General features: G+C 38.5%; 1 protein-coding gene across 1 annotated transcript; it reads left to right on the forward strand.

Moving 5' to 3' along the window:
* The first annotated feature begins 692 nt into the window (after positions 1-692).
* Positions 693-19,506, forward strand: LOC105444871 (ectonucleotide pyrophosphatase/phosphodiesterase family member 7-like). Its single transcript, XM_030983189.1, has 7 exons — positions 693-856; positions 11,222-11,381; positions 14,148-14,394; positions 15,177-15,549; positions 16,338-16,478; positions 17,019-17,150; positions 17,657-19,506. Exons 1-7 carry the CDS (start codon positions 767-769, stop codon positions 17,831-17,833), a joined length of 1,320 nt encoding a protein of 439 aa, XP_030839049.1. The 5' UTR covers positions 693-766; the 3' UTR covers positions 17,834-19,506.
* Positions 19,507-26,668: the final 7,162 nt, after the last annotated feature.

Genomic DNA, 26,668 nt, shown 5'->3' on the forward strand with positions numbered 1-26,668 from the left:
TAAAGGAAACCAAAACCTTCATACTAAGTTACTTTTATTGTAAAGTTTAAGATATTTGAAAAATATCAGTGAAAATTTGAACAAAATCGGGCAAGGAATAAGGAAGTAAGAGCTTTTTGAAATGACTAGTCACTAGAGGGCGGTATTCAATTTGATGACATCATCTATAGACAACTCTCCATGCCTTTTGTACATCAAATTTCATGTTTTTCCTTCTTTCTTGTGATTGAGATAATGTACTCCCCTGAAAGCAAGATATAGAATGCAAAATGATATTCTGCTTCACATGTTATGAAGTCGGATCAAGAACACAAATAAATACGAAGAAAACAAAAAAATTGTGAAATTTGATGTACAAAAGGCATGGAGAGTTGTTCACAGATGATGTCATCAAATTGAATACCGCCCTCTAGTGACTATTCATTTCAAAATGCGCTAACTTTCTTATTCCTTGCCCAATTTTGTTCAAATTTTCACTGATTTTATTCAAATCTTTTAAACTTTACAATAAAAGTAACTTAGTATGAAGGTTTTGGTTTCCTTTAAGTTTGGCTGGTCCACTACATATAAAAAGGTCGATGTGTCACAAAACAAAGGTCTATGTACTTTCAAAGGTGGGGCAGCGCGTAAAATGCGTAGGTTACACACACGAGCGCACAAGACATTCTCGGATCCAAACAAAATTCTGATGTAAACACCGGAAAGAGATCATACATTCGGAGTAAGCAGTTCTGCAGGTAGCTGTTTCTTCATCGTTGGGTCCGAAATGGCGGGAATATCCGTGTCGAAAATCTCCTTGATGGTTTGGTTTGTCGTTTGTATCGGAGTTGAGACAGCTTCTGTTACCAATGATAAGGTATGTATTATAATCTTCTACTATCCCTTTGCTTACGGTATAGATAATTATACAGCTATATTGATTTACGGCCCACTTCAAGACCATTATCTTTATGAGCCATCGTTTTTATCATGTTTAGTAGACTTTGGAGCAGAATGGGCCACACCTCGTAGTGTTTCTTTAGCCTAGGAAACATGCAATGCTATGGGGCAATGGGTGACTGCAATCTTGCCATTTATAAAGATGACATTGCATTATCATTGTGCGTTAAAGTATATGTAGGTTGACAAATGAGTGTTACGTTGTAATGCAACATCAAATATTGCATCAAACATACAGAACAATTTAATGTGAGAGAAATCAGGTAAAAGTGTATCAAGCCTGAGAATAATCCATAATAATGCTGTCCTTTAGTATTAATAGATAGTATTAACATATTAACGAATACTTTAATGTGGGCCTACTGCATAAGGAGAGAGAGAAAGCTAGATAGATATATATATATATATATATATATATATATATATATATATATACAGGCAGACACACACACAGAGAAAACCAGAGAGAGAGAGAGAGAGAGAGGAAGAGAGAGAGAGAGGGGGGACGGGGATATTATAAATTAAGGTAGGAGGAAGGGGAAAAGCTGAAAGAGCGAGGGGCATCCCAGATAACAATACGACGTTACGCGAACGTGGGGCCAACGTAAGCTGTTACGTTGGTCCAACGTCGCCAACATGATGTTGGGCCCACGGCTTTCTTGCCGGCGGGCCAACGTTGGCCCGACAGTGACAAAATGACATTAAGCCAACATCGGGCCAACGTTATGCCGACCCCTATCCGACCATTTGTGCCGATGTCCTCCCGACATTGAACCAACGTTATGCCAACCTCTTTTCCACCGTATGCCGACGTCTTTCCGACATTGGACCAACGTCGTCCCAACCCTTTTTTAACCATGTGCCGACGTACGACCAACGTTATGCCAACCCCTATCCCACCATGTGCCGACGTTGTTCCGACATTGGATAAACGTTATGCCAACCCTTATCCCACCATGTGCCGACGTCTCCTCGACATTGGCCCAACGTTATACCAACCCCTTTTCAACCATGTGCCGACGTCTCCACGACGTAGGGCCAACGTTATTCCAACCCCTATCCCACCATGTGCCGACGTCGTGGGCTGTTACGTTGCGCCATCGTCGCCAATGTGATGTTGGGCCAACGGCTTTCTTGCCGGCGGGCCAACGTTGGCTCGACAGCGACGAAATGACATTAAGCCAACATCGGGCCAACGTCCCCCCGACGTATGACCAACGTCATGTCAACCCCTATCCCACCATATGCCGACATAGGACAAACGTAATGCCAACCCCTTTTCCACCATGTGCCGACGTCTCCCTGACGTAGGACCAACGTAATGCCAACCCCTTTTACACTATGTGCCGACGTCTCCCCGACGTTGTCCTAACATAATGCCAACCCTTTTCCCACCAAGTGCCGACCCCTCCTCCACCATGTGCCAATGCTAGACCAACGTTATGCCAACCTCTTCTCCACCATTTGCCGACGTAGAAGCAACGTTATGCCAACCCGTATCCCACCATGTGCCGACGTTGTACCTCCCCTTTCCAGTTCATGCCAACATCCTTCTGACATTACCAACACCAACTCAAAAACATATTCACACCAACATCAGTCGTCCGTTCATAAGAACATCGTCAAGATTATACTACATCGGACATGTACAATCATTCAAACACATGCATCACAACGTGACAAGGAAAAGCCAAGTAGTTTAAGATTGGATTAAGTAAATAAACAGAGCAAAATCCACAAAATGAAGATAGTAACAATTTCATCAAAATTAGACTGAATTTGAGAAAAGTTCATTATAGATCCCTCTGCAAGATAAGTATAATAACAATATTGAAGCAAGAGGGACATGTTATTTTAATTTCGTCATGTCTATTATCTTGTACATTTTAATCACTATCAAAACTTGGTAACAACTTATTTGTCCCATTTTAATGAAAAGTTCACCATCTTGCTTCTTAGAATTTGCTCTGAATACATCCCCTTCCTCCAAAACAAAAGAACAAGGAAAATACACTGATTTTGTGATAAAACATACTTTATTTTACGTGTAATAAACAAACTGTTGTAAATGTGAATACAATTATTGTACATCTTTCTTTTGTATTTTCGTTTGAATTCGAAAAAGATGTAAACATAGTTTCAAGTTCAAGGTATCTCAATGTGTCACAATATAGGCCTACTATCAATGAATGCTAGGACGATAGGAGCTGTTATAAAATGAATTGTCGCTTACACGTAACACAACATAACATACTGAAATTCATTGTACGAATATAATAAACAATCCTCACAACTTCCCGAGTAAAACAAAACAAACTTTCTGGCAGACGAACACGATTGCTTATGACAAGATTCCTCTACATATGTACAGCACAAAAATATAAAGAAATTAATAAAGTGTCCACCATTTGCATACCAAGAACTAGGCAATTAATGTAAACAATGTTCCATAAAAAATAAAAAATAAAATTCAGAGAAATTGCCAACATTTTTTATGCTTAGGCATTTCAGAGATGCTGATACATTTCGTCGCCATATCTATTGTTAACACATCTACAAACTGTTTTTTTTAAGGAGGGATAGTATACATTGCTTGAATGTGTGAAGTAAAGCAATCGCTAAATGTTTATATAACAACAGAGGAAAATTGAAAGTGAAGTAAGAAAGAGCAGAGCTTGTAAAGGGAAAAACACAAGTTTCTTCACTCTGATATACCACTTTCAATATTTCTTTAAATTGAGAAGAAGGTAGTACGAAAAACATTCAGTCACTTAGATATATGAAACATTTTTTTCTTACCTTTGAAATTCTTTATAGCATGTATTTAGTTGACACGTTATACAGGCATTCAAATCAATTACGACCTTCTTCGACTCATGGTATAGCTCTCTTTTTAAAATTGGGCCATTAGTGAAATTTCACCACAATAAATAACAAGTAAAGATGCATAGCACACTATTTAATAACAAAAGTTATTGTTTATGTTTGTGTACAAAACATAATGCCTGCAGAGCTGGCTAGCAAGCACCGTAGCTTGCCTAAGCGGAGATCGTTCTTGATATAACATCACTAATCCTTTGGTCAATCATTCCGAGGAACTCTGAGAATTGTAAGGGCGGGGTCCACCATTAGACGAGCAACTTGGAGAGGTTTTCAAAAAATTGTAAAAAATATAAGGAGGCGTTTATTTATGAAACAATTGTTATTATGTTGCTTTAAAAGGGTCTTGATACAAGACATAAAAGTTTTAATTTCCTAAGGTAATGGACCTTTAAAGAATGGGTTAGTCGGAATCAAAATCTTGTCTAGCTTGTGGTGGTACAACTTCGACATCTGCGGCAAAAAAAAGAAGAAGAAAGAAACCAAACAAGATTTAAAAGCAGATCATGGAAACATCACCTTGAAATAGTACGGATATTAATCAAATAGGTACGGCATTCAAGGGAAATAGTCCTGAGTGGCACATCCTCCCTAGTTTTGATGAAATTTCATGGATAGAAGTACTTTGTCATGAAAATAACTTCGTTCAAACTTTAGAGCGAATGACCCAGACGTATGGAAATTAGAAAGGAATGGATTTCTTTTATTTTTGTCTTGTTTAATTAGAATAGCACCAAACACTCTTATTAACAAAGGAAATATACATTTGAGGTAAAATGGCAGTAATATTCTTCAATAGAAAGAACCAATTTATAGTATCTGTTTGCTCAGTGTTGAGATGCTTGATTGATAACAGTTTAAAGCCCCTCTTAAGTGTTGGATCCCAAAATTAGCCAAAGAATAGATGGCACAATCTCACTTAAATGGTACGATGTAAAAGAGGATGTCATTAACACCCGGACACTTCTGCAAATAGAATATTGCCCTAACAAATGTGTTTGAAGTAGAATATGGATGAAAGAATACAAAATTTGCGTTTTCTGCATACAACACAAAACCCTTATTAGTAAGCTTGTATTCTTTCTAATTTTTAGGACAAATGTTTGAAGAAGAGTGGCATTTTCTTTCACATCATTATAACATTGAAGTGAAATGTGAAGCTCCCAATACTTTTTTTGTATTTATGTAAGCTCCCAATACTTGAGAGAGCTCGAGGGGCTTCAAAGTAGAAACAAAAACACAAAGCTATATCGTTAGTTGCTTATACAAGAAACAAATCAATTGACTGTGTTTTGTTTTTTGTGGCACCCTGCATTCAGAATTGTTTCCAAAAAAATACTGCTATAAGCAGTATTTCATGATTTGTTGTTGTTGAATAGTTTTGTAAGTGATCACAATGCAGTTTCTCAATATAATCAGGAAAAAGATACTAGCATCCGTTAGCAGCTATGTCCTACACAAACGTACATTAATCCAGTACATTTGTACTTTGTGTGCAGGGCACAACTATAACGAATACTAAGAAGTGCTATCCTGTCTACATGTATAACTAAATACAAAATGAATAAAATGCCAAATGACATACCCATATTTCTGAATGTTGAGGTCAGTGGGGTCGTTGGGGTCGACAGTGTTCTGGAGGTTGATGGGGTCGATGTCGAAGGGGTCCTTGGTGCTGTTGATGCTGTTCTGGATGATCGAGGTAGAAGTAGCTGGATCTGAACGGGTAGAGGAATCTGGAATTTGTTGTGAAGTTGACGATATGAAATGCAGGATTTAATATTTAAATTTCAGAATTGTAGGAATTATGGGAGAAAAAAGTATTGGGATTTGGAAGAGCTAACGTATTAATAAAGAACGTCAGAATTTTAAAAATAAATAATTAGAATATTTACCTTCAGTTCAAATTATAGCAATTTAATATACATGTGCATAAACAATAAAAACTAATTTGAAAATGAGAATAAAAATGCAGCAATAATCAAATTTGTGAATGAAAATTGTGAATGAAAATTATGGGATCGATCAGTGTTACCCCCCGCCCCCAATAGTTTTTCCTATTTACTATTTGATCAAATTGAGGTTCTTGGCCAATTGCGACTTTAAATGATTGCAAATGCCAAAATGAGGGTAATTCCCAACAGCTACCTCTTTCACATCACACTCACAGTCACAATCCACTAAATGTGTTGATACAAAGTTCTTGCATATTTTGGCAGACTTGGCACACTCCCTTGTAAGAAACTAAGATTTCAGGAGGCTAGAAACATGTACTAGCGGGATATCTTAATTCACAGCCCAATCTCGTAATTTATTCCTTTTCGAAGAGTAGGAATAAGAGTATAGTATAGATCTACTTCTAAATCTGAAAGTATCAGATCGAGACTATAATATCATTTAGATATGCATAAAAAAATGATGCGTCTTCCCATTCATCTCTATTTGATTCAATTGGTCTTTCCAACAATGCATCAGCACCTTAAGTTCAACACTTGTAACACCAACAGATTCACAATCATTTGATTCATGGTCGATATTGCATATTGGGATGAACATCATCACTGTCACGGACGCTGTAACATGATGCATCAATACATCACCTAGGTCTAACTCTAAGTCAGGAACATATTAACATTTATCACGGCAAACACTCAATGCATCTGATGCCGACACTTCGGCCCCCATCATAGCCATCATAGCCATCACTCACACTTCAATTGCACGCAGCGGGTGTGCATGCTAAGCGTACGCCGAGAGGTACACTCGTACTGCACTTTCACTTTCATTTGGACAGGGAATTATCAATGATTACTTTAACAATTTCTCATGCTATTTCCCTCGCTTTGTGACGGGGAGTTCTCACACTATACAATTTATCAGTTTCACGCGACATGCTCACAAAAATAACGTTGAAAGAGAAAGAAAATCATTCATTTACCATGCAGTGTTGGTACTCCCCGGCAACTGATCCAGACAAATGGACAGGATATGGCTGACGTACGTTGCAATTGCATGAGCACATGGGCATGCGCACGCATGCAATTTTTTTTACCCGGATGTAGCGGTACTAGGTCGTATTTGCTACGTTGGCCCAACGTCATATAGCCCACCAATATATACATGCACTATTTATCAGTAAAGATGGAGACGATATAGACCAACGTTAAGCCAAGGTTGGCCCAACGTCGCGTATATTAGCCAACATATCCACCATTTCTCAGTAAAATTTGAAACGATGGACCAACATTGAGCCAACGTTAATAGCCAAACGTCGAATAGCCAATTAACAGCCACAATTTATCAGTAATAATTGAGACGATGGACCAACGTTCAGCCAACATTGGCCCAACATCGAATGGCCAGCCAAAAGCCAACATTTAAAATTTAAAATTGAGACGATGGACCAACGTTCAGCCGACGTAAGCCCAACGTCGAATAGCCAACCCAAAGCCACCATTTAAAAAAAAAAAATTGAGACGATGGACCAACATGAAGCCAACATTGGCCCAACGCCGAATAGCCAACCAATAGCCAACATTTATGAGTTAAAATTGAGACAATGGACCAACGTTCAGCCAACATTGGCCCAACGTCGAATAGCCAACCAATAGCCACCATTTATCAGTGAAAATGGCAACAATGGACCAACGTTGAGCCAACTTTAGCCCAACGTCGAATAGCCAACTAATAGCCACCATTTATCAGTGAAAATGGCGACAATGAGCCAACGTTAGCCCAACGTCGAATAGCCAACCAAAAGCCAACATTTATCAGTAATAAATGAGACAATAGACCAACGTTCAACCAACATTGGCCCAACGTCGAATAGCCAACCAATAGCCAACATTTATCAGTGATAATTGAGACGATGGACCAACATTTAGCCAACATTGGCCCAACGTCGAAGAGCCAACCCAAAGCCACCATTTATCAGTGAAAATGGCGACAATGGACCAACATTGAACCAACAATAGCCCAACGTCGAATAGCCAACCATAAGCCACCATTTATCAGTGAAAATGGCGACAATAGACCAACGTTCAGCCAACATTGGCCCAACATCGAATAGCCAACCAATAGCCATCATTTATCAGTGAAAATGGCGACAATGGACCAACGTTCAGCCAACATTGGCCCAACGTCGAATAGCCAACCAATAGCCACCATTTATCAGTGAAAATGGCGACAATGGACCAACGTTCAGCCAACATTGGCCCAACGTCGAATAGCCAACCAAAAGCCAACATTTATCAGTGAAAATGGCGACAATGAGCCAACGTTAGCCCAACGTCGAATAGCCAACCAATAGCCAATATTTATCAGTGATAATTGAGACGATGGACCAACATTTAGCCAACATTGGCCCAACGTCGAATAGCCAACCCAAAGCCACCATTTATCAGTGAAAATGGCGACAATGGACCAACATTAAACCAACAATAGCCCAACGTCGAATAGCCAACCAAAAGCCACCATTTATCAGTGAAAATGGCGACAATGGACCAACGTTCAGCCAACATTGGCCCAACGTCAAATAGCCAATCAATAGCCACCATTTATCAGTGAAAATGGCGACAATGGACCAACGTTCAGCCAACATTGGCCCAACGTCGAATAGCCAACCAATAGCCACCATTTATAAGTGAAAATGGCGACAATAGACCAACGTTCAGCCAACATTGGCCCAACGTCGAATAGCCAACCAATAGCCACCATTTATCAGTGAAAATGGCGACAATGGACCAACGTTCAGCCAACATTGGCCCAACGTCGAATGAGCCAACCAATAGCCACCATCTATCAGTAAAAAATGGCGACGATGGCCCAACAATTAGCCAACGTTGGCTTGCCGACTGCGACCCTGCCGACCGTGGCCGACGTTGGCCCAACGCCGTATTGTTATCTGGGATATAATGGCCAGGGAGAGACGGGAAAGAGAGAGGTAGAGAGAGAGAGAGAGAGAGAGGGAGAGAGAGAGAGATATCTAAAAATGAGTGACGGGCCAGATTAAACGTGACAGAGAGCGTACGAATGAGAAGATAAACACAAAAGACGAGTAAATATTGATCCATAATGTGTGCATTTTAAAGGAAAATCGTATCGATTGTTTGTTCCTTGAACCTTGATCAGTCAAACAGCCTAGATTGGGATTGGGAAAGACCTCTACGTACACATGAACAATAGTATAGAGTACCGAAGTACTAACCCTCATATTCGCTCGACGTATGGGTATATGGTCCTGCGCATGAGGTTTACTGCGAAATAATTCAAAAAACGGGCCGGAGCGGGGAAAGTATAGAGTAATTGGGACTGGTGTGAAAACCACGCCATTGTTTAGCACAAAATTATCGGGAACAGGCAACATTTTATTGACAACTTTGCCAGTATGACGTCACACTTCGGTACTATGTCATTATGGAGTGGTCAGTAATTCGGAATCCTGAGGAATGTCCGTTTGATAAGTAGTTATTTTGAATCTTGGAAATCGCTCATGAATTATCTTAACAATGACCGTGACAAAAAGATGTCTAATTTAACGATGAATGTTAGTTAAAAAAAAAAAAATTAAAAAAAAGCAGACTTAGCTTATGATAAAGATAAGTAACACCCCCCCCCCCCCAGAGGCTGTATATGGCATAATTATGGTCCGGCAATAAAATGCTCCTCGATCACTTTTTGCTGTGAAAAGTTGGCAGGAATGCTAACTCCTCTTACCTACCTGCATATTTATGGTCAAGTGTAATTTGAAATGAGAACCTCATCGTGTACTCATTTTACAATCTAAAACAAAAGTCTGTTTCCGAGGTAACACATTTTATAGTTGCAGGGGATATAGAAAATCTAGTAGATGAATTATACATCCTAAAGGCATGATCGATATAGGAGTGAAAGGATGAAAGTCCTTTTAATTCTCATAAGAAGGAATCGATTCGTTCAACTTCAACTTCAAATTAAATAATGTATTAAAACCAATATTGGAAGAAAAACCCATTGTAAACGCAAATGCATATTCACATCACACTCTATGTGTTTTATCAATGTCCACGTTATCTTAAAGGTACTATGTCCCTTTTGCAGCCAACCTCAAATGCTGTAGAACTTTGCAGGAATTATGAATATGTCATGTATGTCCTATCTGTGAAATTTAAACGTTAGCAGTGTCCTCATATTCAAATTATGCAAGGAAACCCGTTTACTTGCTAGACTTCACTGTCAGACACTATTGAGTGACTGACTGGCTTTTTCTTCTTTGGTAATAACATACATAAAATGAGCTGTAAAGAGTACATGATCATTTGTCTACATCAATAACCCACTTCTTGTGATGGCCAAGATTAAACTGATTGAATCTTTGCGCAGCATAAAAAGTATGACCATTCGGTACAATTGTCTGAAAATCAAGACTATTACTTTTGGGCTCTATAGCCCTAAAGTCGATTTGACAACTAATAATCGTTATTTTCCCACTTGAAGACATTTTCAAGCCCCACCTTTTTTAGGGGAGTTCTAAATTAGTATTATCTTTCAAATGCAGTTGGAATTTAACTTTTTCATTTTTTTTGGCCTGCAAATGGGACATAGTACCTTTAAGGGCAATTGGTATCTGCTATAAACAATTCGATTTTGTAAATAGATTATGGAAATTTAATCGCATTTAGTAAGGAAACAGTTGGAGGTGTCGTGATGTAGTGGACATGTCATCGCACTGTTGATCAGGGGGTGTTTCACAGAACTTGTCATCAGTAACAAATGACAGTTTTTGTTAAAAGCTACTGAAATACTTGCTTCTGATTGGTTATCAGCAGATTTGTCACTGGTATTTCTCATTTGTCATTGAAAAAAGGCTTTGTGAAACGGGTCCCAGGTGGTTCGCGGCTCCAGTCCTGCTGTGGAACAAATGCCATTTTAGCAAGACATTAATCTATATTTACCACACTCGATCGAGGTGAGCTAAATGGGTACCTGGCACGAATTAATTCCTTGAAATGCTCGGGCGCCATAATGGCAGCCATGTTTAAACCGGGGCAATCATTTTGGAGCGCTAGAAGTGGCACTTCTAATAGACCTGAGCGCTATTCAAGAACCTGATATTGTCAATTCATCTTAAATCCTATCTGCACTAGTTTGGCCAGGAGGGATTAGACCTCCCTGCATGGTCACTGACAGGTGGTTATCTCATCAAATCAGCTCTCGATTAACATTACACGCGCCTTGAGCACTCCACAGAGTGGATTTGGCGCGATATAAGTTACATTATTATTTATTATTATTATAAGGAAAAGGGGACCATGGGGGAACAACGGTCACCACTTAGGCATTGTTTGATATATAGGGCGCAAGTATAGCAATAGGTAGTGCAATTGGGCTTTAAATAAGAATCTTCTTTTTCTTAATATACCAGGAGAAGGTCATCTTCATCCTTGCTGACGGTCTAAGATGGGATCGGTTCGGTCAGGCCCTACCAAACTTCATCAAGATGGAGGAGAATGGAGTAAAAGCTGATTGGTTGAATGGCGTCTTCATGACCATGACTATTCCTAGCACGTTCTCTATCGCTACAGGTGGGTACCTGAATGTGTCTAAATAACAATAGTAACTATTTGGGTTTATTTATGGTGGTGGTGGGTTGTTCTTTTTTACCTGACTGCTAAGAAAGCATACATTCTTGTAAGCAACCAGACAGCCGACGGCTTTAGGTCCTCTCCGAGGGACCTGGTAATGAGGATTAATGCCTTACCAGAGGGCACTAGCGCATCGAGACCACTGCTCTACCGAGTGAGGGTAACCGCATCATAATTATGTACAACTACTCATGCGGGCTGTACAACTATTTATACCCAATCATTACCAGGCACTCGTTTAATGCATCTCGGTCCAAATGTGGGTAAAATGCAAATGCACACATCCGGCAAGGATCGAACCCAGAAACCCTTCGTATCAGAGTCAATAACTTTCACCAATATCATAATTAGGCCTAATTGGTAAAAGTTTTCTTAATCATTGGGGGGGGGGGGGGGTCGCATTCTTTTTTTACCTCAGGCGCCAATCCCTAGATATGACACTGAGTGGGATAAGAGACCACATCGGCCATAGGATGTTGGTTCGTCGTGTATACGATTTGCAGATAATTTTAGGCTATTTCGTAAAAAAGAGAAGGCTGAAAAATCCCTCTGATTTCGCTATCAATATTCAAATGGCAAATGGGAAACCCTCGATCCCTCAATAAGGATTCATACATTTTTCAGATTTCAGTTAGTATGCCTTCATCCGGTATCCGTGTCCGGTACGTAAGGTCCTTAACAAATTTTGGATAAATTGCCTTAACCATATCAACAGTTACCCGTCGTGTTATTAAACAAATAATACACAGTGGTGACGGCATTAGTAAGAATTACCCACACAAGGTACCTTTGGAACAGTCTAACACGCCCGAGGCGATAGCCGAGGGTGTTTGGACCGTTTCGAAGGTACCTAGTGTGGGTAATTATACTATTAATGCCCGAACAAAATGAATTGTATTATTGTTTTATAAGATGATGTTTTATTTGTTTTATAAAATGATGTTTTGGTCATTAGTAAAATTACGTGTTAGGCAAAATGAATGCCTGGTCACGTGTACGCTCACAACCAATCACTTGATAAGGATCCACATCATCTTTATAAATGCCAATAAGAAAGGGAAAAACCTTATTGTAAGCTTCATATAGATTGTCATAACGGTAATCTCGCATCAAGATGAGGGTAGGCTGTATGCTGAACACCGGGAAATATCACAGTTTATCCCTTCGCCCAACCCTTGGACAATAACCTTATAGTACTCTTGAGATTGACATGGCATTCGATACGACCATGATTCTCGTATCAAATGACTTTAGGCCTGTTCTCATCAGACCGAAGTGGCAAAAATAACCCGCTATTTTAACTAGCCCGATCTAAAATTAGCCAGCTAATATGCGTCCTCATCTGCCCGCAGTTGCAATTAGCGGGCTATTTGGTCGAGAAAGTATCCCGAGAAATCTTGGTCTTGTTTCCAAAATAACCCGATATTTGGGAAATAGCGGGTTAATTGGCGCCCGTCCGAGCTAGTTTGTGAGCAATTTCGAGCTTCGGGAGAATATCCCGAGTCTGATAAAATAGCGGATTATTTTGCAACTTCGGTCTGATGATGACAGGCCTATTGTTGAAGGAAGTGATGGAGGAAGCTCTTGCTGATAAATCATTTCAAAAGTATATTGTATTGAAGAGAAGGTCGTGTTACCTGGTCAGTAAAGGTGAAGATTAATTTGAGAGCTTTCCAATACGCTGATCTTTTTCCTATTTGAAAGAATATCATATTTGGAATGTTATAGTACTCGAAAAGGATGTTCAGCTGCCCTTTAAAGGCATTGCTTAACAATGTTTTCAGTTTTACAAATCTGAGATACATTATGTCCCTACGTGTTATCAGTGTCTGTGATATAAATATCGAAGCCATAAGACAAAAAATGGCGATTAAAAATAATCATAAAGTGCCCCAATAGAGTAAAAGATCTTTGAGTGAACGGTTTTACCATACTCATTTATCATGGGCCCTAATTATATTTTGTATCATAATTATCAGGGGGGTGTTTCATAAAGCCGTTCGTAAAGCTACGCATGAATTTACGAACGACTTATATATGAAACGCGAAATGGAAAGCTCAATGTTTTTAACTGCATCAACTAAAGTTGAACTGTGCAGATGTAGATTAACATTCTTATTATAACAAACATTGTTAATACAAAGTATATTTTTTGCCATAACTTAATTGAGGTTATTGGAAATGTAGTCACATGTTGTGAAAACATCTGGAAATACTTTGGGCATGCTATCTGGCACTTCATATTCAGGTCGTTCGTAAAGTCATGCGTAACTTTACGAACAGCTTTATGAAACACCCCCAGGGTTGTAACTTGAAAGCCATGCATGGTGCAATACACAAGCTGTTCTTCAATGCTACGTCAGGCAGGAAATCACTATCATTGATGGCGCATTATACTTTCTTCCATACGTTATAAGTGTTTATATTCATTTGTTATGACCGTTGCAGGTGATGCGTCATTTGCCTGACTTATGAATGCGTCAGTGCCTGATGTGATGTTTGATGCGTCATGAGATTATATAGTGGGCAGTGCGTAAAATTTGCTGAATTACTGGCTTTCGTACTAGTTGATGTTGTTGTTGTTTTAGTTTTTATTGGCATGTTTCATTTATGTAGGGATATTTACGCCCTATCGAGGTCGTTGATTGTTTAGCCTAGGTACTGACGCAATGATATTAACGCATCATCATGTTCGTCATATTCTAGGTTTGTATCCTGAGAGCCATGGTGCAGTACACAACCTGTTCTTCAACGCTACGTCAGGCGAGAAGTCGCCGTCATTCATGGCGACCATGAACTACACGGAGTGGTTTGACACAGGCGCAGAGCCGATTTGGGTGACGACTATCCTGCAAGGTGGCAAGGCCGGTACCATTCTGTACACGGGGAGTAATGTGCCTATCAAGGGAGTGCAGCCGACAAAAAATATACCAATTAATCTATCAGGATCATGGTGGGTATATAGCTTCTTCTTCTTCTTCTTCTTCTTCTTCTTCTTCTTCTTCTTCGTGTTGTTGCTTTTGTTCTACATTTGCCACTCTCCACCCAGGTGTAAATGGGTACCTGATATGCTTGAGCGCTAGTTACTTTGGCAGCTCGGCTATAGCCAGGGTAATATGTGTAAAGCGCCATGAGCGTCAGAGTCTGGCGGATACCGGCGCTATATAAATAATAACCATATTATAATTATTATTTTTTGTTGATGTTGTTCTTGTTTTTGTTGTTGTTGTTGTTGTTATTGTTGTTCTTCTTCTTCTTCTCATTTTGCTGTTTTAAAGCTCATAATACACGACGTGTCTTTTGCTGAAATTGGGCTGCAGCGTTTGACGCACAGCTACGCTAACCAAACGTATGCAGTTGATTGGTGTAAGCACCAATAATCCAACGCAATGCTTGCACTGTTCATTTGTTCATTCGCTTCATGTACGTTATCACTCTGCCGTGGTATGTCAAAGACCTTGCCCTTCTTGGATGGACGCAGTCATACGTCAGTGAAACTAGGGACCTTCCGATTTGCACGTCGACATAGTGGACTGCTACGTGTGACGTCCTTTTAAAGCGCAGTCCAATAAAAGGACGTCACACGTAGCAGTCCACTATGTCGACGTGCAAATCGAAAAGTCCCTAGTGCCTCGCGTGCAACGGATACCCTTCCTTGATCAAAACTGGTCGAGGGACATCCCTACTACTGTAAAAATCTGCTAATTGCCTTTTTTCTTTTCCGATGTCGTATAGCTTTGGATTACCAATGGGGGATCGCATCGATACGGCGTTGTCATGGATGACGGACGAAGATTTCGACATCGTGGTCATCTACTTCAACCTGCCCGACTTCAACCTCCACAGCTACGGTACCGAGGACCAGCGCACCTTCGATACCCTGCACGAGGTCGACGAGGCCATCGGCTACCTCTTCGATCGCATTGACGAAGAAGGCCTGACCGACATCGTCAACGTCATCATCGCCAGCGACCACGGGCACATCAATTCGGAGGTTGGGAAACATGTCCTGCTGTACGACTACATCAACAGTTCGGATGTCGAGTTCATTGTGGCTGACTATGGTCCATGCTTTCAGCTCAACCCGGTCGATGGAAAGCAAGATGAGGTAAATTACAAAAGTAAATAAAATTTGAGAAAAAACAAGCAAACAAGCAGACAGACAAACAAACGAACGAACTAACAGACCAACAAACAAGCTCAGAGAGTACTTTCATATACAGGCTCCTTACTGGCAAAGCTGGTAAAATTGTCTTGAGTGACGATCAAAATTGATGTTTACTTCATGAGTGGTCCCCAGAAAATGTTACAGCGCCATCTTCTGAACTTGTGAACATACATTTTTGATATAATCGTGAATTCGACAAAGAGGTATATTTTTCAACTCTCCCTTCCCCTAATCATCTCTGTCTCTCTCTCTCTCTCTCTCTCTCTCTCTCTCTCTCTCTCTCTCTCTTTCTCTTTCTCTCCCTCTATCTCTCTTTTTTTTTCTCTCTCTCTCTTTCTCTCTCTCTCAACTCTCCACTCTCGTTCTATCCATCTGCTATCCTTCCCATATTCCTACACGTTCGCCCTCCATCCCTCCCTCTGTCTTAAAATGAATGAATCTTCTTCCCTTCTCGATCCACATGTCTTTCTTTCTCCTGTCTACACCCTTGCTCATTACCCCTCTTCCCCTTCCCTTCTTCCCAACCTTCCTCTCTCTGTCTAAAATTGTCTGTATCTCCCTCCCTTCTCGATCCACATCCTTTTATGTCCCCTTCCCCCACACCCTTGCACATTACCCTTCTCCCTCTCCCCATCTCCCCTCCTCTTCTTCCTTCTCCCCTCCCCTTATCCCTGTCTCTCTGCCTCTGTCCCTGTCTCTTTCTCTTTCTCATTCCATCCTTCCACCAGGTTTACACCACTCTGAAGAGCGCCCACCCAGCACTCACTGTGTACAAGAAGGAGGAGCTACCTGAGAGGTATCACTATGGCAACAACGAACGTGTTCTCGATATCTTCGGCTGCGTTGATCCGGGCTGGCATCTTCATACGGTAAATTCCATGACAATTGTTTGGGGGAAGCCATCCAGTTATAAAAGAGAAGGATGAGTTTTATAGTAAAGAAAAACAAATTTATGAGATTTCTCATGGTTTTTTAAGAATATCAAAGTAGAAATGTTCTTTGAAGAGGATTACCCTTAAAACATCGCCTGTGTATCCTAAACATTAATCTAAGTGTAGTCCTAGTTCCATATACCCTTTTCTGTGTGCAGTGCATGATATTCTAAGCAAGACTAAGTCAATTTCTTGTCAGTTTTTCATTTCGTTTAGTTCATTATAAAACTTCACAATATACACAAATTCGTATGTCCTACATCATGCAACCTTTCCACCTTGCATTATTTCTTAACACAATCCTTGTAATGATGATGACTCGCTAAGTCGTCCTTTCTCCTCAAATATTGTCACAACTGATTGTTTTGGTTAATCTCTGAATTCATTCAAGTTATCGCAATGAGCCTAATTTCATTGATTATTTATCGATTAAAAAAAATGTCCTATTTTTTTCTTCTTCATTTTCATCTCTCTTAGACAATCCAAGGCAACGATACATTCCTTATCTCCGACCATGGCTACGATAACAAATGGATGGTGATGAAATCCTCTTTCTATGCCCAGGGTCCGCACTTCAAGAAGAACCACCGCGCCACACCTTTCGAATCGGTATGAAAAACTGACTCAACAATGCCCTTTGCACGTTAGGCGTCTCTTATTGACGTAGGATTGCGTCAATGACTTGCGCATGCGCGATATTCGACGCGTCATTAATTGACAGTGACATCGTATTCAAATGTGAATGCAAAATAGACAGTACCAGCGTATGCAGTAATTACCAGGGCCGTAATTAGTAAACTTCTAAGACATTTTCTTAAACTTCAACAAAAAAGTATTAGACTTTAATTGTCCTATTAATTATAGACACAGAGGTTTATTTTAGCGTAGGTAATCACGCGCTCGACATGACAACTCTTCTGCCTCGGGCATTACATAACAGGGCCCGTATTCAGTAAACTTTTAAGACATTTTTCTTAAGAAAAAGAAAAAATGTCGTTTATTGAACACTGTCCCAGTGTTTTATTCATAAACAGGATATGCTCCGAAGTAGGACAAATGCACCATCTTCACCAAAATGTTTTTTGATCATTTTTCTCGATAATTCATACTTGCAGGTCGACATTTACTCGATGATATGCGAGATCCTTTCGCTCCACCCAGCTCCAAACAACGGATCACGCGAACGCTATGAGGCCATATTTGCTATTACAGGCGCAGCGAACCGGTCGGTTTCCGCTACTGTGCCTATCTGTGTATTTCTCTTCATAACTTCAATGTCATTATTCATGTAAAGCGTATTGGGTCCAAATGGATTTTCGCAATGGGGCTTCTGGAATATTATTTCTACTGATATGTTTGTATGGTTATGAAAAGGTACGTTTTAAAATGTTTATAACAACATTTTTTTCATATACTCCAGCACAAAGAGAGTACCATCGGCCTTCACGCTGCCTTGTTTAGAATCCCTCGAAAGTTTTTGAACAAGATGTTTTTTAAGTGGTTTATCTATTTTGATTTTATTGTGTACAGTTAGGGAGATGGGGAGTATTCTCGCCAGCATATAACAGTCATGTAAATAGTAAAAGTATCTTCAGAACTTTCGATGGATACCTGTATGTGAAATATTTGATATCTGATGCTTCAACTTAAAAATATATATATCTTTCTGTTTGGTATCCATATCGGTTTGCTTTTTATGTATGAATGCTTTCATGATGTGACTCAGGTTAATGCTCTTATTATGTATTGTCTGCTGATCAAGATCTGGAACGGTGTTGACTCATTCGTGTTCAACTTTAATTTAACGGGGACATCCACCCTGATATAAAGTTAGTTTTAATTGTAGCAGAAATTTAGAGAAACAAGTTAGTGAAAGTTTGAGCTAAGTCCGATTTTAAAAAAAAAGGAAAGTTATGAATTTGTGAAGTTATCATCAGTGAAAGACAAATTGGCAACACTGTGACGTAGCGTGCGAGCTCCTTTCCAATTTGCTCCGTACAGACAATTCTTCAACTTACATTTATCGTAGTTATTGATGACGGAATAGACTTGTTTCCTATAGTGGCTCTGTAAAAACATATTTGCAATCATTATATGTAGGGGAAATGTATGATCGAAAATTCTATCAAGGGATAATATAGACTTTTTGAAGTTTGTTTATTACAGGGCAAATGGGAGGGGAGCTCGCAAGATGCGTCACAAAGTAGCCAATTTGTGTTTGATTGGTTGCACCTTTAACAAATCATAACGGTCTTAATTTTAATCATTTTTTGCTCAAACTTTTTCCCACCTGTTACTCTCACGTTTCCGCTTCTATTAAAACCAACTTAAAGATGTTCATGCGTAGTTATATAGTCGTTCGTAAAATAGGCAAGTTGGCGATCACTATACATAACACTGAGCCAACGGGTATTGCGCTCCCGTGCGTAACAAGTTGTGCTGCCCTCTATATACCCACCGCATGAGCAACTTTAATATCAGGGTGGACTTCCACTTGAATACCCTTCTGGCCGTCAGCATACAATAATCATGTTTATGCCTATGTTTATATTGTATATAACACCAATGGGAAACGAAATTCTGTATAACTATAAAATTATATGCACAATAAAACTGAAATTTGGAATCTTGAATGTTATCTTTGTATGTAACAAAAGTGGTGAGCATAATTCTGTATCATTATAATACTGACAATGAATCTTGAATCTTGAATCTTGTCTCCAAGCTTTCCTCAGCTCCCTCTCCATAAAAACCAACTGCTGCCCAGAAAGACCGTGTACAATATCTGAATGCCTCTCTAAATGATTTATTTGTAGATGTGTGATGATGATGATATTGATTATATGCGGTTCCTTTTCACATAGTTTAACACAAATTTGAATAGATACATTGCTGTATCGCTATATTTGTATGATTACACTGTTTATGTATTTTCATCGATTAAAGCATGGTTGAAAACAGTGAATCACGTAATAAAGTGCCGTTACCTCGTCATCCAGCTCAAGGCCACAGTAGGAGAAAGTTTTGACAGACAATGTAGTACGTGCTTGTCTGGTCTTACATCCCTTTTCTTCTAAAAATATCCATCGAGGTGCTAGGTTTCGAGGATTCCTGCCCCATAAATGCGACCCTTCACACTCATTTTAACCTCTGTTTACAGAGAGACTTGTTTCGATGGATGCTAGGCGTGATATCATCAATTACCATTTTTTATATGAATTATAGATGAAAGTATACTCTTTTCATCCAATAAATATGCCTATATTGAGCTTTTCATGTTGCAATAATAATGATAGTGATAATAATAATGGTGATAATAATATCAATTATGATGATAATGATGATTATAATGATGATGATGATAATGATAATAATGATGATAATGATAATAATGATTATAATGATTATAATGATTAAAAATGATTAAAAAACAAATGGTCAGGGTCTGAGAGGGATAAATGGAAAGAGAGAGGGGGAGGGAGAGGGTGAGAGAGAGAGGGAGAGAGAGAGAGAGAGAGAGAGAGAGAGAGAAGGATAGAGGGAAGAGAGAGAGAGAGAGAGAGAGAGAGAGAGAGAAGGATAGAGGGAAGAGAGAGAGAGAGAGAGAAAGAGAGAGAAGGAGAGAGAAAGAGGGGAGGGAGAGCGCGAAAAGAGAGAGACAGAGAGAGACACAGAGAGACAGAGAGAGACATAGAGAGACAGAGAGAGAGAGAGACATAGAGAGACAGTGTGAAAAGGGGGAAATTGAAGGGATTTTTTTTTTTTTTTTTTTTTTAAAGACGGGAGGATAAAGCAATAGTACGAAATAGAAAAAAAGACACTTACAGAAAAAAAGAAAATGAGCAAGTTTTAAAGTAAGATTAAATAGAATAGATAGATATACATACAAATATGAGGAGCAAGAGAGAGAGAGAGAGAAAGAGAGAGCGAGAGAGAGAAAGAGAGAGAGAGAGAGAGAGAACAGGATCAGGAAGAGAGATTGAACAAATATATTTATAGTGAGGGAGATAAACATCATTTTGTATTCACTGGATGCTGTATTATGTTAAAATATAAAGTAGTACAGGTCCTTTTCGGACCTAATGTAAAGGACATCACAGTTTTTTTATTACATTATATTATACTAATGTAAAGCGCTTTGAGCATGATTATGTAAAGGCGCTATATAAATATCAATAGGAATATATAGGATACTATGGAGGTCGGACTCAGCTCGGGATACTTCAAACGTTTCCTCTTGCCAAAATTAGACGAATTCAATTAATTCCTCGACAAAAATTAATACATCTGTCACTGTTCGGTACCAATCAGGCCTTGACCAACTAAAAATACTTGTATTCTAAAAAGGGATTGACAGTTTGGATATTAATAGCCCTCCAAAACCACTAGTTACAGGCAATACAATTAGCTTACACTCAATTATTTTCTCTATTATTTATCCGCTGGGATGTCAGCTGAGTTCCCATGTATATGTCTAAATGATTTTTTTTTTACCAAGGCTTGTTTGAAGCACGAAATTGTAAGTTTTACGATTTCCCTTTTTCCTAGGGTCTATGCAAGCACAATAATTCTACCACCCATCGCCTCCAGTGACCATAATTGTGTAATGTGGATACCTGTGAAAAATACAGAAACTCGCAATACTATTCGGAAGAAAATTGTAAGACCCTTACCAGATAGCGGCCTCCGGGCATTCGGTAGTTGGATAACTAATCATACTTGGGAAGATGTCCTTCAAGCTGATAACCCATCTACGAAGTGTGATATGTTCCTGAAGGAGATCCAATCCCATCTTGAATTACATCTCCCACCCAAGATTATCCGTTTCCACGAAAGCGACAAACCGTGGATTAATGGTGAGATCAAGTCACTTATACGTCAAAGACAACGGGCTTTTACAGATAAGAAGGAAAATCTTTGGCGTTATCTGAGGAACAAGATTATCCGATCCATAGCTGCAGCCAAGAAGCAGTACTACAACACAAGAGTTCGCAACCTCAAGGCTAACGATCCCGCAGCTTGGTATAGGAGAATCAAGATACTTACCAACAGTTGCAAAAATCATGTCCCAATTACGATACCGGGAGTGGAACATAACAATTTTAGTTCATTTGAAATTGCAAACCTCATTAATGAACATTTCTGTACTATAGCGGCAGACTTACCAAAGCTTCAGAGATCACACTTACCTGCATTTTTGCCTGCCCAATACAATTGTCCCCTAGTACAACCATGGCAAGTGTACACATACCTACGTTCTCTTAGTCAAGGTAAATCCGGAATTACTGGGGATATTCCTGTTCGGATCATTCGCGAATTTGCCTATGAATTGTCAGTCCCACTTACAGATATTCTTAATGTATCATTCCAAAAATCTGAGGTTCCATTACAATGGAAACAAGCAGAAGTAGTTCCTGTTCCTAAGGTGCACCCACCGACACTTTTGGACCTTAGACCAATAGCCCTGACAAGCTATTTTGCTAAGATAGCCGAATCGTTTATTGCCAAGTGGCTGTTAGAAGATATAACAAAAAATCTTGATCCTAATCAGTTTGGAAATCGTAAAGGCTTATCGACGACACATTACCTCATTGGTTTGATACACCAGATATTGGAGAATGCAGAAAAGGTGAAATTTACATCAACGATATTGACTACAGATTATTCGAAAGCCTTCGATAGAATAAACCACAATGTTTTAGTTCAAAAACTTCTCAATTTTGATGTCAGACCATGCCTTATAAACTGGATAATGAGCTTTTTGGATAATCGATTGCAGTGTGTGAAATATAATGGAACAAAATCAAACTGGAATGTCATAAATACAGGAGTTCCACAAGGAACAAAACTTGGACCTTTATTATTTTTGATACTAATGAATGATGCATGCCAAGATTCCATTATACCGTATTTCAAATACGTAGACGATTTGTCAATGGTAGAAAGCAGGAGTATATGTAAAGCTTCAAAATTACAAGATGAACTTCGCAAACTACAGGAATGGTCTAATAGGAATGATATGAAACTAAATGCCTCTAAATGTTCAGTTATGCAAATCTCCTTTTGTAAGCAACCTGTACAACAGACGGCCTTGTTTATTGATGATACCCAACTATGCAATGTAGAATCTCCCAAAATATTGGGTTTGATCGTACAGAGTGACCTAAAATGGAATAAACACGTAACTGATCTCTTGAAGAGAAGTAACAAGAAGTTGTACATACTCAGGAGACTGAAATCATTCAAACTTCCTATTGTAGATCTTATCACCATATTTAGAGGATATATAAGACCGATTGTAGAGTACTGTGCCCCTGTGTTCAACGGAGCTCTTACAAAACAGCACATCTATGCACTTGAATCAATTCAAAAGAGAGCATGTAGAATAATTCTGGGTAGTAGTTATACTTCATACAATGTTGCATTAGAAATATGTAACTTAGTGACTCTTGAGGAAAGAAGAAAACAACTATGTCTTACATTTGCTCATAATCTGGAAGAAAATCCCTTTTCATTGAATTGGCTAGTTAAAAAACAGGAAAGTCGCTACTGCTTGAGGAGAACAACAAAGTACACCCAGTACAAGTGCAAAACTAACAGATTTAGAAAGAGTGCAATACCATACCTTATAGATCTTCTAAATAATGAATAATTGAAATGTATTTTTACACAATGTATATATATATATATATTAACAATATTTGATAAATATGTTTATTATCTAATGTTTTAATACATACCCAACTATGATTTAGTTTTAACGTAGGAAACCATGTTTTACAACCCACTCTGGAATATATTTATCTTTTTACAGAGACATCAATTTATAATTATGTACTTACCGTTGATGAACAGGCAACATAGAGCATTATTTTGCTGACTTTTAATGTTAAAGACACAGGTGCAATAATTTCAGTATTAGCTTTTTACTTATTTGTATGTTATGTATTGTATTGCTTTTGATTAATTGTTGTTATTACTATTGTGAAGTTTAATAGATTTTAGAAATGTAAATAATATATAGTGATTGGTTTTAAATGCTACACATGAATACTGTTAAATGTTACCAATACTGTTTGAATGAATGATTGTAACAAATGAAATATAATGTTATGTAATGAAGCTCATGTATACATGTAAACATGCACAATTCAGCATTTTGGCTGCGAGGCATTGTTTTTTTAATAAAACCATTATTGAATTGAATTGAATAAAGACCGTCAATACTACTGGGCCAGAGGGAATTAGACCACACAGCGAGGTCACTGACAGGTGGCTATCTCATTAACTCAGCTCTCAACTAACATAAGAAAAAGAGGATCATGGGGGACCAACAGGCACCGATTGGGGAAGTTTTCTATATAGAGGGAGCAAGTAGCTACATGTAGGACAGTGGGGATTTAAGGGTAATAATTTAATTTTTGCCAGCAGATAAGCATTGTTGAAAGCACGAAATGATAAGATTTGCGATTTTGTTTTCTTTAGCGTAAATATTTTAGTTCTTGTTTACACTCTTTGCACTTTATAGACAATACAAATGAAAGCCAATTGATTCTATGCAACATTCTAGGGAGTAATACAAATATAACTCATATCATAGCTAAGCTTTAGCTTCATATTCTTCTCCGGCGTACAGACGTGAAAATTACAATTTAAAAATTATATATTTGATAAAAAGTAAGTTAGAGGACTTTTTAAAACTTTTTTTGTAATACGTTTTTGTCCGTGCTTGCAGGATTAAAGATGTGAGGAAAATTCCCTTCACTTTACTAAAGCTTATTGCACAATAATTCTTAACTAACTTATCGGGGACTTTGGTTCGACATCTCCTACCGCCTATCCCATCAATAATATTCTAGCAGCGCCCCTGTGTACATGGACATCAGGGCATGAGAGCGAATGGAAAAAATTGAGATACAGAAAAATATTGGAAATGACAGCGCCTGAATTGAGAAGGCTGTCAAAATTATTGATACATAATGAGTCCATCCCGTCCAAAATTAGCAACAAGTATTATTCTTAGAATCATATAACATAGGGATATATTGGTATTGTGGTCAGTGGAGTTGAATGTTTTTGTTATATACTCCATGCCAGTGATAGCTTTGGATTTAATTAAAATAATGTTCAGCAGTTGCCATGGGATATCATTGTGAAAGAGACTGTCTAGACACTATGTAGCATGATTATGTTGTAAATATAGGACTATTTATTGAGTGTCGCGAGATTACGGAATTATTTCAATTATAACAATGATTGGTAAATCAAGTAAATCTTGCTTAAGTTAAAAAAAATAATAATTAAAAAGCACAGGAAACAGAGACTGTACGTTGCATGTGGCATCAGCAGAGTTAATTTTTTTTTCAATATTTTTTCTTCTTTGCTTCAAGAACGATCCTTTCCAAGGGACATTTCTACCAAGATTTCTTCTAGGCTTCATGGGATTAAAAAAAAGAGAGAGAATTCTTTATACAAAACGTTCTCTTTTGCCTATCCAATTTTTCTCATTAATTACCCCCCCCCCCCCCCTCCCTCCCCGCTCCTCCTCTCACCTTCTCTCCCTTCGCCTCTCCCTCTCTCTCTCTCTCTCTCTCTCTCTCTCTCTCTCTCTCTCTCTCTCTCTCTCAATAAGAAGAATCCCACGGAGTATCACTCGTAATCGTGATAATCATAACGGCTACCCCTGGCCAAGACATACGTCATCATACGTCACTTCGATAACCTGTTAACAACATCCGATCCCATGCCTGTTCTAGTTTTGACCGGAAGAAATTAATTACTCCAACAAGTTCGTCCAGATGACACTGTTCCATTTAAAGTAGGACTGCACTGCTTGTAGCTACTTGCGCCCTCTATATAGCAAACAATTCGTAAGCGGTGACCAGCGGTCCCCCATGATCCTCTTTTTTCAATGATAATTGAGAGCTGATTTGATGAGATGACCACCTGTCAATGACCATGCAAGGAGGTATAATCCCTCCTGGCCAAACTAGTGCAGATAGGCTTTAATAACCTAACATAACATAGAATTTTACTTTTTTTGATAATTATGTAAGATCAAATTAACATTCAACTAAAAAAAATTGTATAACATAACTCAATCAAAACATGAAAAATGCTAACATGAAACTAATATCAAATGACATATTTGCAATATAACATAACAAATTAAACATATTTGTAAGTATACAATATCAATATCGATCAGTGATCAAAGCATTTCACGATACAAGATACATGAGCATAATATTATCATAACTAAAGTAGAATTGTAAAGGAAATTAGGAACTCCACTAAAAAGCATAAAAGCTCGAATTTGTGTTGATTACTCAAAAAATGAAAAAGAAAAGGAAAAAAGAAAGAAAGATTAACAAAAAGAAAATATAAGGTTTGGAGAATTCGAATAGCTTTTAATCTTCGAAAATAGAAAAAGTGAAAGATAATGTTGAAGTATGTTAAGAATGAGAATGAAATAATAAAGCAGATTTCAGTTGATTAAATTACTTGAATCGAAGCTCAATTGAATTCCAGGTATATCTTTTCGTCTTTTTATTTTGCACTCAATCATAAATTTATATTTTATTCAACTACAAGTACTTCAAGTTCGCCTTAGACGTAAAGCTCTATGATCTTGATAAGAGATGTCGAAGAAAATTATTGTCTCTCTTTCCCTAATTCAATCCTTTTCCATTTCTTCTTTCTTCTTCTTTTTCTTCTCCGTCGTCATCTTCTTCGTTTTTCTTCTTCTTCTTCTTCTTCTTCTTCTTCTTCTTCTTCTTCTTCTTCTTCTTCTTCTTCTTCTTCTTCTTCTTCTTCTTCTTCTTCTTCTTCGTCGACTTCTTCTTCTTCTTCATCTTCTTCTTCTTCTTCTTCTTCTTCGTCGTCGACTTCTTGTTCTTGTTCTTCTTCTTGTTCTTGTTTTTGTCCTTCTTGTTCTTCTTGTTCTTCTTGTTCTTGTTCTTCTTGTTCTTTGTCGTCTTCTTCTTCTTCTTCTATTTTCTCTCCGCACTCCTTCCTCCGTCTAACCTTCTCTTTTCCCTGTCTCTAGCCCTTTGTATCTGCTCTGTTCTTCGATTCGTCTGGAAGTCTTTAAACCTTTCAACCAGCAGCGGTTTTTATAAAGCGAG

The sequence above is a fragment of the Strongylocentrotus purpuratus genome, unplaced genomic scaffold, assembly GCF_000002235.5.
Source record: "Strongylocentrotus purpuratus isolate Spur 01 unplaced genomic scaffold, Spur_5.0 spur5_scaffold_13, whole genome shotgun sequence".
Lineage (NCBI taxonomy): Eukaryota > Metazoa > Echinodermata > Echinoidea > Camarodonta > Strongylocentrotidae > Strongylocentrotus > Strongylocentrotus purpuratus.